This window comes from Coenobita brevimanus, chromosome 68, assembly GCF_032717465.1.
Source record: "Coenobita brevimanus isolate Jiangsu-jjx chromosome 68, ASM3271746v2, whole genome shotgun sequence".
Classification (NCBI taxonomy): domain Eukaryota; kingdom Metazoa; phylum Arthropoda; class Malacostraca; order Decapoda; family Coenobitidae; genus Coenobita; species Coenobita brevimanus.
In genome coordinates, this window is record NC_137021.1 from 46,478,311 (window position 1) to 46,491,927 (window position 13,617).

The 13,617-nt window shown below is 45.2% G+C and overlaps 1 protein-coding gene across 1 annotated transcript; it reads left to right on the forward strand.

The window, feature by feature from the left end:
* Window positions 1-12,400: 12,400 nt before the first annotated feature.
* On the forward strand, window positions 12,401-12,805 carry LOC145405894 (uncharacterized). Its single transcript, XM_080277149.1, has one exon. The coding sequence runs from the start codon at window positions 12,401-12,403 to the stop codon at window positions 12,803-12,805; it is 405 nt and encodes a 134-aa protein (XP_080133275.1).
* Window positions 12,806-13,617: the final 812 nt, after the last annotated feature.

Consider the following 13,617-nt stretch of genomic DNA (forward strand, 5'->3'; position numbering starts at 1 on the left):
ACTGAGTCGCTAGTTATTTAGATTGAGTTAGCGACATGGCTACCACCATATTTTTACAGGAAGCCAAAGATATGGGCCTTACGGACCCAACTGAAATCAAAGAATACATACTCTCACGGTTCAATTACGAGCAAGAACGTGAGAAAGATGCTCGTGAAGAGCGTAGAATTCAGCGCGAACACGAGCGAGAACAGCGTGAACACGAGCAAAAACAGCGTGAATACGAGCGAGAACAGCGTGAACACGAGCAAAAACAGCGCGAACTCGACTTGGAACACGAGCGAGAACAGCGTGAACACGAGCAAAAACAGCGCGAACTCGACTTAGAACACGTGCGGGAACAACGTGAATATGAACGCGCCGAACGTGAAGCACGCGAGAAACATGAACTTGAAGTGCTGAAGCTCAAGCGAGATTCCTTGGCTTCAGACACATCTGGTGCAGTTGGTTCAAGCTCCACGAGCGCTCTCCCTGCACATGTTATGGCGACCCCACACATCAAGCTTCCCCCATACAAAGATGGCGAGCGAATCGAGCCATACATAGCTCGATTTGAAGACATGGCTCAGCTTTACCAGCTCGATGATGCAGCTAAGCGGCTTCAGTTTCTTAGCCTGTTTGAGGGCCCTGCCCTCGATATTCTCCACAGAATTCGTGGAGACAATCTCACATATGAGATGATGAAAGCTGCACTCATCAAGGCGTATGGTCTCACAGTAGACGACGCCAAAGTTCAGTTCATGCGAGCTCGTCTCCAAGATAAGGAGACAGCTGTTCAGTTCCTTGATCGTCTCACAGCTTACTTAAATGAGTGGATGGAGAAAGATGAAACTCCTTCCACGCGTGAGGGGATAATTGACCTTATGCTGCGTACACAGCTAGAGAGGTCGTGGCCTGCTGAGCTCATAGCACAGCTTAAGATCTGCCAGGTGAAAGATGCCAGCCAAATGGTAGAGAAGGCTGACGCATTCTTTACTGCATACGGGTATCAAGCTCGTAAGCAAAACACCTGGAGCAGAAAAGATACTGCCAAGTCTGGGAAGCCGTCTCAGACTGAATCCCAGCAACAAGGCCATTCTCAGAGTAATGGCCAAGGTCCAAAACCGCAGTGGAAGGACCAGGGGCAAAACACTCGGAAACCTGAGTGGAAGAGGTACAACAAGTACCCTAACCAGCAGCAGTATCAGCCACGCAACCGAACGTCGGGACAAACTTTTTCACCACCAGCTCAAAAGAGGCAGGAAGCGAATGCAGCCTTCATTCCTCAGCAGCAGCCTGGTGGTCACGTCCCTACCAGTGTGGGTACTTCCCCACAGTTCACTAGTCCCACAGTGACAGTGAACCCCCTCCACAGATGGCCAATGTTCCATCTTCCCAATATAACCCTCAAGGCACAATGTTTGCCACATCAATTCAGCAGCCTCATGAGTGGCTAGCTGCTTCCTCCACAGGCCCTCCCACAGGTGACAGTACCTTCCTTGTTCAGCCAGGGTTTGTGGGAGGCATTCCTGTGAAGGTCATGAGAGACAATGGTTCCTCAGGTTGCTCTGTTAAGCAGAGTTTAGTTCGGCCTGAGCAGTATACAGGTCGACAGATCCATGCAAGCCTTATTGATGGATCAGTGAGATTGTTCCCTGAGGCATGTATCCAGGTGGCATCTCCATTTTATACTGGTATGACACTTGCAGTTGTCATGCCAGAACCTTTATTTGAACTCATCATTGGAAATATTAATGGAGTCAAGGATAGGTGCTCCGATGACGCTACTCAGACTTCGGCTGCTGCGGTAACACGAGCCATGACAGAGGCTCCAGACTGTGTCACCCCAGTGATCTTTGAATCGCCGCAAGATCTGATGTGTAGTCAACTTGTTGTGCAAGAACAACATTCTGACCCGACACTTGCTACCGTGCAGAACAAACAAAAGGGTCGAGTGATAAAGTATTCACGGGGAGGTCGAGCCAAGTTCCTTCGTAAACAAGGACGGCTCTACCGTGAGTCACGAACACCTGAGGGCGAGGTTCGATTGCAGTTTGTCGTTCCCGCCAAGTACCGCCTAGCAGTGTTACAATGGGGTCATTGTTCAGCCTCAGGAGGTCACATGGGCAAAAGGAAGACCCAGGGCCGTATCCGAGCTGACTTTTTCTGGCCAGGGATGGGACGAGACATAGATAGTTTTGTCCGTTCCTGCAGTGTGTGTCAAAGTAACACCACTAATCAGGGACATGTCCTTCCTGTGCCATTTGAAACCACACCTGTAATCTCTGATTCAGTTGAGAGACAGGGTAGTGGTAATGTGGGTGTAGACCTGATGTCTCACCTACTAACTGCTTACTAACTAGCAACTGTTGTATGTTGGGTTCCATAATAGGCATCCTAAGCGATTTGAGTAATCCAAGGACTAGCCTGGTTCCCAGTTAAAAGTGTAGACCAGACGTCTCACTCGTTGGCCCTACAGGACACAGTATATCCAGGGCTTGTACATACATGTATACCATAAGTTAAGGGGGAAGTTTGAGAACCTTGCAGAGACAGTTCGAGGCAGTGTATGAATTACCTTGTGGAATGTCTCGAGCTGTGGGCCTGTCTGAGGATTCCCGGAGAATGCACATTACCCACATGAGTGTTCACACCCACGGTGGGTCTTAAAACGTGACCTGCCCGAGATTGCGTAGCGATTTTCAGCTTCCTGTATTACTCGTAAGTGTAGAGTTAGGTTAACCAGTAAACCGCCTGTTCTAAGCAATTTGTGAATTCAAGAACTGGCACGTTTCCTGGTTAATAATGTTAGGTTAACTAGTAAACTGCCCGTTCTAAGAGATTTGAGTAATTCAAGAATTGGCACATTTCTTAGTTAATAAGCATTAACCAGTAAGCTATAAGGGTTCTAAGCAATTTGTGAATTCAAGAATTACGTTTCCTGGTTAATAATGACATAAGTACCGATTGCTAGGCAGAGAGAGAGAGAGAGAGACAGAAATAACAGTTTTGATGCTCCACCTTAATTCCTTTCGCAGGTGTAGCTGGTGGGTGCAGCATTGCCGGGCAGATCAGCTGGCCGTTCCTGTTGCATGCTGCCGCCCCTTCTCTTCTGCCTCGTCATCATTATTTTACTATAAATTTGTATTACTGTGTCATTTTACACGTAGGTACAGTTACACTACAACTGTCACACCTACACCGTGTATTACATACACTACACTATATAACAATTAGTTGTTAATGTAAATGTAGCGAACTTTCGCTCAGTTTGACCTGAGTACAGGATTTTCACAGTCGTCACGGAGTTTTTCCCTCAAGCTTGTTTCTATTAATGTAAATACGAGGTTTTTTCGCTCACTGGCGACTGCGACTTTCTCCTGTAGCAGGATAGCACACACACCACAGTGTGAATCTTGTGCGAATGACTTGGGATGTGTACATATATATATATATATCCACAAATTTTTTCCCATAAGGAAAAAATTTAACTTTCTAAGGGCGTAATGTCACGAATCAGTTCGCGACATTTTCCTTTTGTGAGAAGCCACGAACTATTAGTGGAAAACTCACTGTGTATCGCTCAGCTAACCGTTTCTCCCTCCATTTCGGAGTATACTTTTCAAAACATTCGTCACCGTTTTCAAAGGTGACCGATTAGTGCACGTCACTAAGTGCTGTACTGAGTGATACTATTGTTTTTTATTGTTCGCCCTGCTCATTCGACCGTTAAAAAATGCGGCCGAGTGCTCCGCTTTGTTCCCACGACTTGGGCAGTCTTGTGTTTGCTGTGACGGAGAAAGGTTCTGTGCTCAGAAGTGGAGAGGTCAGCTAGCACCCCAAGCTCCACTAGTTCAGTAATCCCAGTACTCCCACCTTAGTGGTGATACATAGCATTCATCGACTGGTATTTCTTTTGTGTATTTCCTAGTTTTAAGAGCTTAGTTAAGGTGTTTTTTTCCTAGGCGTAAGTATTTAGCTTTTGTGTGAGTGAGTGAGTGCGCTCTCAATGACTAGAATAGAAATGTAACGTTAACTTTATATTTGAAATCAATAAATTTAACAGTTCTATTTCTTGAGCTTCAATGTAAAGTAATATCTTTTTTCAATTAATCCAAATTATGCTTATTTGCCATATATCTCGTAGCTTGCATAATCGTTTGCTTTCATAACTGGTACTTAGACCAGTCTTGTTGTATTAACTTAAAATCCGTTGTGCCAGGAGTTAATGCATCAGCAAGAACCTGATGTTATTATTATTAGTATTAGTTATTTATTGTCAGGGGTGATGTAACTTTCTCCAGAGGGCTAACAGTACAGTAATTCAGCAATTGTGAGTAATTAGTCTCTGCTGTGTACTGTTGAGAAAGTTTATAAATTCTCGTTCTTGAGAATCTTAGCAAGTCAGCGTAAAGTAATCGTTGCTTGATGTAGCAAGACAATCATTGTCTCTGCTCTTCAATATTATTGAATATTATTATCAAATTAAATAATATTCAACCATTTATTTCAAAATTACTGTGTTATTATAAAATCCCCGTGACAAGGGGGACACATACACACACACACACACACACACACACACACACACACACACCGAGTGCACGGCTCACAACATAAAACTCAGCCAAATAACCCTCCCTTTACCTAAAATATCGGGACATCCATCAGAGGAGAGACAAGTTTGGCTCATTGCTTATTCCCCTAAAGATTTATTTATTTTTAATGCTGAGCCTTGGAATAGTAATGGAAGAAAAAAATGGTAGATTTATTCCTCTCTCTCTCTCTCTCTCTTTCTCTCTCTCTCTAATTAGCGCTGTCTTTCTCCTCCAGGTGTCATGGCTGAAACGGAGGGACGACATGTTTGGGTCTTCTCACCTGGGATACGCACCTGTACGCAAATAGGGAGGGGCAGGTGAGGGGAGAGGCAGGTGGGGGGAGAGGCAGGTGAGGGAAGAGGCAGGTGCGGGGAGAGGCAGGTGAGGGGAGGGGCAGGTGAGGGGAGAGGCAGGAGAGGGGGGAGGCAGGAGAGGGGAGGGGCAGGTGAGAGGAGGGGCAGGTGAGGGGAGGGGCAGGTGAGGAGAGAGGCAGGTGCGGGGAGAGGCAGGTGCGGGGAGAGGAAGGTGAGGGAAAGGGTAGGTGAGGGGAGAGGCAGGTGAGGGAAAGGGCAGGTGAGGGGAGAGGCAGGTGTCAGGGAGTAAGGGCCCAAACCCCATACAATCTGGTGCTTTCCTTTATTTACACAACGTCACGCTTAAAGATAGTGATGGGAGGTGCCTGATTCTTCTAAGGCCTATTTAGTGATGGTCATATGGTTACAAGGCTAAGACAAGGATAGCATGACACTGACCTCTCTTGAGTCTGCAGAGAATTTCCCTAAGAGACGAGGGTGTTAGATATCGAAACACATAATATATTAGTGCGTTATTCCCAGTGTTCCTGTGTGTGTGTGTGTGTGTGTGTGTGTGTGTGTGTGTATGAGAGAGAGAGAGAGAGAGAGAGAGAGAGAGAGAGAGAGAGAGAGAGAGACCTGATACCCATACGTAAGGGCCGCAGGGAAAAATTAACAAAATCAAATCCTTTCCTCTGAATATGTATTTAAAATAAAACAAAGAAACTCCATTAAACCAACAACGAAAAATTCCCAGTCAGTGCCAAGAAACAGAGGCACCAATTTCTATAGACCAAAAAGACGTCATACAAACTCTGCAAAAATAGTATGAGAAATGAAGAGACTTATATTTGTTCTGTTGACATATCATTTTTAAAAGCAGTTCTTGACATTTTGAAAATTTGATGTCTATGATAATTAGAGTAGTGAGAAGAGGAGAGAGGGAGAGAGAGAGAAGGAGGGGAAGGAGGGAGGACAGGGAGGAGGAAGAGAAGGAATGGTGAAAGGAAGGGAGAAAGGAGAGATGGAAAAGAAGGAATGAGGTGAGGGAAAAGGGACAGGGTGGGAGAAGAAGGGAGTGGAGGGAGGAAGGGGGAGGTCAGGGAGGGGAAGAAAGAGAGAGTAGGAGGGAGGGTGAAAGGGAAGGAGGGAGGAAGGAAGGAAGGAAAAGGGATGAGATGAAGGAAAGGGAGAGAGGAGAAGGCAGGGGAGAGGAGGGAGGAAGGGAAAGGGAGTGAAGGAGGGGAAGGAGGAACGAGTATGTGGGAGGGAGGGAGAATGAAATGAAGGAGAAGGGTGAGGAAAGTTGGGAGGGAAGAGGGGAAGGGGAAGGGGGAAATGGAGGGGAAGGAGTAAAGAAAGTGGGAGTGAGAGAGGAGGGGAGGGAAAGTTTGGAAAAGAGACTGGGGAGGAAGGAGGAGGGAGTGGGGGAGGATGTTATAGGTAGACGGGGTGAGAGAGAGAGAGAGAGAGAGACAGACAGACAGACAGACAGACAGACAGAGAGAGAGACAGACAGACAGACAGACAGAGCACAGCTTGCATAACATAAACAGGCTACCTATTTAGTACTGTTACTAATATTTAGAGCAGAAATTCCCCAACTGTTCTGTCCCTCCCCCCCACCGACCAAATACAATAACATCCGTGGCCCAGTTAGTACTTTTATCACAGGAAATAATCAGCTTTGCTCATATCAGCACGTTCAGCATAACATTTTAACAATCATGGCAGTTATTATTGAGATGCTTTACTTGGACGTCAAAGACTCTACCATAATTGTGTGTGTGTGTGTGTGTGTGTGTGTGTGTGTGTGTGTGTAGTCCAACCGAAACTGCAAAAAGGATTTCGATGAAATTTTGCAGGATGGTCGCAATTGGGTCACAGATGGTCTCATTCAATTTCATGTGCATTGAAATTTTCTAAAAGCGTGTGTTGATCCTTAATTGTTCCCGTTGGCTTTACATTAAGTGGAAAGCGTCGGGGAATTTCCGTGGATTTTCTTGCACCAGCGTCGATGCAGCAGAAATCGCTGGTTTCGGGCAAAGCGAAGCGTGGTCCAGAAGTGACTCTCATTTGAGCCAGTGCTGAGCGGCCCGGTATGGCCAGGAAGTGCCTGTAACTTACCTGTAAAGTAAACTGAAAATTCTGATTTACTGCAAAAATACAAGCTGGGTGATCACTGGTGGGGAAATAGTAAGGCAACAGAAGAGACCATCTTACACAGGGATATGATGACAGATTTGCAGTTTGAAGAGTAACTCCTTCACTCTTGTACAGAGAGAGAGAGAGAGAGAGAGAGAGAGAGAGAGAGGGACGGGTTAAGGAGGGAGAGGAGGAAATTGGGCACTGGGTGAGTGAGGGTGTGAGAGAGAAGGAGGGGAGGGGGAGGGGGAACGAGGATAACGCTGAGGGAGAGTGGGTGGGGGGAAGGGAGGGGGAGAGATGAGGGAAGGCGGAGGGAGAGAGGTTAGGGAGAGAGGGATGGTGATAGTAGAATGAGGGAGAGAGGGGAGGGGAGGGGGAGAGAGAGATGGACAAAAGGGGTGAGAGAGGGGGTTGGTGGGGAGGGGAGGGGGAGAGAGAGATGGACAAAAGGGGTGAGGGAGGGGGTTGGTGGTGTGGGGGAAGTGTGGCAGTAAAGAAAGACTGATGACGTGATGACAAGGCAACACCACCTGTGACCCCCCCCCCCGTCCCTCTGTGTGGAGAGAGAGAGAGAGAGAGAGAGAGAGAGTGTGTGTCTTTATTAACAGTATAAGGCAAACCGTTCACCTCATTTTAACCTAGGTCGGTGGATGGGTTAAGGGTCAGCCAAGAGGTTGACTCCCTTTATGTTTAGTGGAAAAGAAGGCAAAAGGTGATGGCTACAAGGTAAGGTCACTGAAACAATTTCGATCCGATTTCATCCAAACTTTGTGGAAGGGTTAAGGGTAAAGCAATCCCTTGATATACAGGCTGGTGCATATATAACGCTACACTTCCACTGCCGGCCGATTTCTTGTGTGTTGTGGGGACGGCTCAGTGTTATCAGTATCCACCCTGCATCATTTATTCATCTCCCACTGCCACACCCACGCCCACACCAGCCGACTGGAGCCGTCCCTTAAACACGTGAGCTTATATTGTGTTGGTACTTACGGGCCTCCTTATATTGTCATTCCGTTAACCTAGTCTTCATTTAACTCTTCATAATGAGACTGTTTTTATTTCTTATTTATTTATTTATTTTGGCTTTGGACATATTATTCAAGCTGGAAGGGTTACATGTCCACTTCAGTTATCCCTTCAGCACGATAGTCTCTCTCTCTCTCTCTCTCTCTCTCTCTCTCTCTCTCTCTCTCAGTCCTGGCTTATGTAGCCTCATTTAGAGAAATGTGGTCGTGACCTCAGTTATATCCCTGTTGGACCAGCGACTGGCCCTCTTTAGTGAGAGAGAGAGAGAGAGAGAGAGAGAGAGAGAGAGAGAGGGAATGTGGACGAGAATATTAATGTGGGATATGACTTCCTGTGTGGTGTTTATGTTTGTCAGTACATGGCTTGTGTGTGTGTGTGTGTGTGTGTGTGTGTCAGTGAACTATCTGTCTGTCTATCTATATATATCTGTGTGTTTGTGCGAATAAACTGTCTATCTGTCTATTTGTGTGTGTGTGTGTGAGTGTGTGTGTGTGTGTGTGTGTGTGTGTGTGTGTGTGTGTGTAAGGTAGCCTGGAATTATACAAACATCTGTGTAATTGTGAATTGGGCTTAAAGGAACATTTTCTCTTTTTCTCTGTCTGATGGGTAATGATTTGAGGTAAAGCAATAACTTGTATGCCAGTCTGATCCCTATATCCATCACACCAACCCTGCCGTGAGAGAGAGAGAGAGAGAGAGTATAAAAATAAACATATACATATGCAGAAACATGGAGGTTAGTAAATAGATATACAGATGGACAGACAGGGAGATGGTCAGCCTCATATAAATTTTCACCCCCCCCCTCCCTTCCTCCCAAAATACCTGCTTTTCCCTGCCAGCCTCCCTGTTGCATAAACAAAATACCTGCTTTTCCCTGCCAGCCTCCTTGTTGCATAAACAAAATACCTGCTTTTCCCTGCCAGCCTCCTTGTTGCATAAACAAAATACCTGCTTTTCCCTGCCAGCCTCCTTGTTGCATAAACAAAATACAGGAAACATGAAATATTTACAAGAACACTCACCACTTTGCCTCTTAATATTTGGCTGGTTTTGTCCTTCCTCTTGACAACTACAAAACCCCTAATTTTTAACGGTCATTTATGGGACGCCTGTGGTTATGAGGTAAGGTTAGCCTGCATCCCATACTACAGAGTGCAGTCAGCAGCCACATGGGAAGGACAAAATACATTCCAACATTGTCAAGTACCTAAAAATAGTTGTAAAATTTTGGGGTCCTGCCTCCCACTTCTCGATTTCAAGTTTAATTATACTACAGAATACAGTCAGCAGCCATAAAGGGAGGCCAGACACACTCCATCATTGCCACGTGCTTAAAAAGAAAAGGGGGAGGGGGGTTGTATGGCACTTCTCGTCTACTTTTATTTTGCGGAAGAAACGTCATAGATGAAACTTGACTTCGAACTGTGCAACGAATTGAATCACGTTGTTATTTCTTAATACTCATGTGTTATGGATTGGTAAACGTTATACGATTTATATAACACAGAAGAGGACATGAGGTGTGATAAGCAAAATAAGTCTCTTAGGAATAAGTGTTAGGGAGCTTCCTTAACCGATCAGAGTGCGGGCTCTAGACGCCACCTCCCTCATTTCTTCACAATGCTCTGGATGGTTATCGATATTGTAACAGACTTCAGATGCTTTTATGCCTGTTCAGTGGTTCACAATTACACCAACGATACAGTTTTGCGACGTATACTTCGCAGACCTAACGGTAAGGTCACTTGGGGCAAAACTACCCAACAAATGCAAACAGAAAAAAAAAAAAATCACATCCCGGAACACACACACACAACTCCCCTCACGCCTCCCTGGTGGGTAACTGAGAGGACTGGCTTTTCTTTTTTCTTTTTTCTTTTTTCCACGTATACGGTCATTAAAATAAACACTGATCAAAGTTACCACGTTCCCAATTTCTCACATTCAATTTCCTCGGGCCCATATTCTCGTCGGTTAAGGAAGCCTCCTAACACCTTTTCCTAATCGATTTATTTTGCTTATTACACTTTACTATCCTAATCTAAGTAACATAAATCCTTATTGTATCATCATACTCTGCATAAGTAACGTACAAAAGAATATTAACCCCCTTATCCAAAAATAAATCGCAAAGGAAGAGGTACTAGGGAGTCTCTTTACTCGACGAGATACGACCCAGGTCATTCAGGAGGGTAAGTCCGATTTAAGACAGTTGAATTTTCGTACAGGTAAACGCGGTCAGTCTGGGTAGACAGAGTTGTGTTCCCGCCGGTTAAGGAGGCTTCCTATCGCCTCCTCCTTAGTGATTTATTTTTTGATATGGATGGTTAATGTCCTTTTGTATGTTACTTGTGCAGGGTATGGCGATGGTGGAAAGATTGATCCAACACGGAAGAAGCCAGTAATGTGTAATAAAATAAATCGCTTAGGAAAAGGTGTTAGGTTTCCGAAACCGACAATAATACAGGCCAAAGACAAGCAGCCACGCATACACACAGCAGACCTGCAGATAGATAAATCAATCCATACATACAGTAACAAAGACAAAGGCAGATAGATAAATATACAGATATCCAAGGTAACACATACATACAGACAAGTAGATGGAAAGTGGAAGACAAAACACAGAGAGAAGGACATTAGGGAGGAAGGAAGAGGAGTAATAAAGTGTAATTACAAGAGAAAATATGTAAACAGGTTCAAGATTAGGGAAGGAGGGGAGAGAGGAGGAGGAGGAGGAGGAGGAGGAGGAGGAAGAAGAAGAAGAGGATAGAAAAGATGAGATTATGGAGATGGAGAGGATGGTGATAATGATGATGATGAGCAGAAGATGAAGAGAAGGATAGTGATGAGGGTGATGGTTATAAAGAGAAAGAAGAGGAGGAGGTGGGGGAGAAGAAAGAGATTGAGGAAGAGGAAGAAGGGGGAGGAAGAGGAGGAGTACAAAGGAGTACAAAGGAAAGCAAACAGCAACAGACCTTATGGTCCTTTCGAGGCTGTTTGGTACAGAGTAGACTATGACTACAAGATCTAACTCTACATGCTGAAGGATAAGGATAGTAAAGCAAGAAGGCTCCCCCCGCCTTCAAACCCTCCAGCCAAAACTGGCAAGAAAAAGTGAGAAAAACCACCATGTAGCATGGAAAAACTGACATGGAAATTTCATAGGAAAGACTGAAAAGGAAAACTACATTCTATAATACATTATCTATAAGCTACCAGTATGAATAACCTGAAAGAGAAAATAGTAAAGTACAATGAGTAATCGAATAAATAACTAACGCATGACGCTGTACGGGTACGTTGAGTTGACGGGGCGTCTGCGGACACAGTGTGGAAATTGCACAGTACACAGTGTGGATATTCAGGGGTGGTGTGGCAGCCTTGCCTGGCGCTATTAAAGGTAGGCAGCAGTCAATCAGGCCCCAGCTCCATTCTTCCCACTGAGACTATAGTAGCCGCAGCGAGAAATGAACGCTGTGGTGGGGCAGGCGGGATGACCGGGGATTCCCCCACTGTAGCCATATCCACATGTCACCGACCATCGGCCACCGCTGCAGCCCCGCTCCATGATCCTTACCCTGTGTCTCTGGCTTTCTCTTTCTCTCTCGGTTTCTATATAAACTGGTGTATTTCCGAAACTAATTATGAAATTATTATGACTTTTGTTCCACACCACCACTGAGGTAAAAATCAAGGAGAGTTTTCTGTATAAAGGTTTCCCCCCCCTTCTAAATGTGGCATATGAGCGGGGGAGTGCGGCCTTGCCGATACCTCCGCCTGACCTATAATTATACACTTGCCAGAACTGACCTGCCCTCAGACAAGTACAGTCTCGCTATGGATCGTTCTCCTGTTTCAAGCTTGCCATATGGCCACCTTCACAGCCAAGCTAAGGCTGTTATATACAACGTAAGCAGGTTCTTCTTAGAAGAAAAGGAAAATGGAGCACCTTTAATGCCACTCTCAAAAGCAGTTACACGCACAGCTATGGCCACCAAGACAAGCGAATCAACAGTCAGAAGAATTTGTTCTTCATCTCAAGCTGCACCACAGAAACCCACGTTCACCTCACCAAAGAAGAAGATTCGTGCTGAACCTGTTACGGGTTTTGATGACTTTGACAAGTGTGTATTGAGAAGAACTGTCTTGGGGTTTTATGAGAGGAAAGAAATTCCAACTGTGTACAAAATAAAAGAGCTCAGTGAAAAAATCGGCTACTGTGGTAGCGAAACTTCCCTTCGCAAGGTCCTGCTCAAAACAGGATTCAGATTTGCAAAGGTTGATGGCCGAAGATTCCTTATGGAAAGAACTGATGTCGCTGCAGCTCGGTCAAGATTTTAAAGAGAAATGCGGCAGCTTAAACAGTCCGGCCACACCTTTGTTTACCTTGATGAAACTTGGGTGAACCAAAACTACACAGTTGGAAAGTGCTGGACTGATACTTCATCTCAAGGAGCAACAGGAGTTAAGCCGCCCACAGGAAAAGGAGCACGACTGATTATTCTCCATGCTGGAACAGCAGACGGTTTCATCAATAATGGTGAGCTGGTGTTTCAAGCAAAAAATGATGGTGATTACCACCATCAGATGAATGCTACAGTTTTTGAAGAATGGTTCCGTATGCAGCTGCTACCCAACATTCCACCAAACTCAGTCATTGTGATGGATAATGCATCGTACCATAGCAGACAAGTGGAGAAATTGCCTACATCTTCATGGAGAAAAGCCGACATCAAGAACTGGCTGATGTAAAAGGGAGTTGCAGTCAGTGATGCTTTGTCAAAAGCTGAGTTATATGAGCTGACAAAGACTTACCGTATGGACACGAAAAGATATGTGACACATACAATTGCTATAGAAGCAGGCCATCGCGTCGTGAGATTACCACCGTACCACTGCCAATATAATCCCATAGAGCTGATCTGGGCTCAAGTGAAGTGCTACATAGCGAAAAGGAACAGCTTTTTTAAAATGGGTTGACCTCAAACTCCTCTGGTTACAGAAGCCATAAGTGCCGTCTACTCCAGAAACTGGAAACAAGCAGCTGCAGTCAGACATGCCGAAGAACTTCCAGGAACACGACACGGAAAGCAAGACAGAGCAAATTGAAATGGGGTATGTGGATTCATTCATCATACACATTTCTCCAGAAAGCTCCGATGAATTCTCCGATGAATTTTCGGACTAAATATCGAGAGAGAGGATTATGCCTCATGGGGACACTTCTATAAAAAAAAAACGCGCCCTAGACTTTTACTCTCAATGGTGGTGTGGAGCAAAAAGCTGCAAAGTAATTTCTGAAATACACTACTTTTCAGAGAGAGAGAGAGAGAGAAAAAAAAAAACGGAAGTGTGTGTGTGTGTGTGTGTGTGTGTACCTCTATCCATCTATCTATCTACCTACCTTCCTACTTCCCTACCTACCAACTTACCTACCTACCTTCCTACCTACCTACCTACCTACTTTTCAGAGAGAGAGAAAAAAATTCGGAAGTACACTATTTTTCAGAGAGAGAGAGAGAGAGTGCGAGAGAGTGAGTAAGGGGCGAGAGATGGAGAGCGGG

Excerpts from the sequence above, each read along its gene's own strand:
- LOC145405894 (XM_080277149.1), top strand. The coding sequence starts at position 12,401 with ATGCGGCAGCTTAAACAGTCCGGCCACACCTTTGTTTACCTTGATGAA.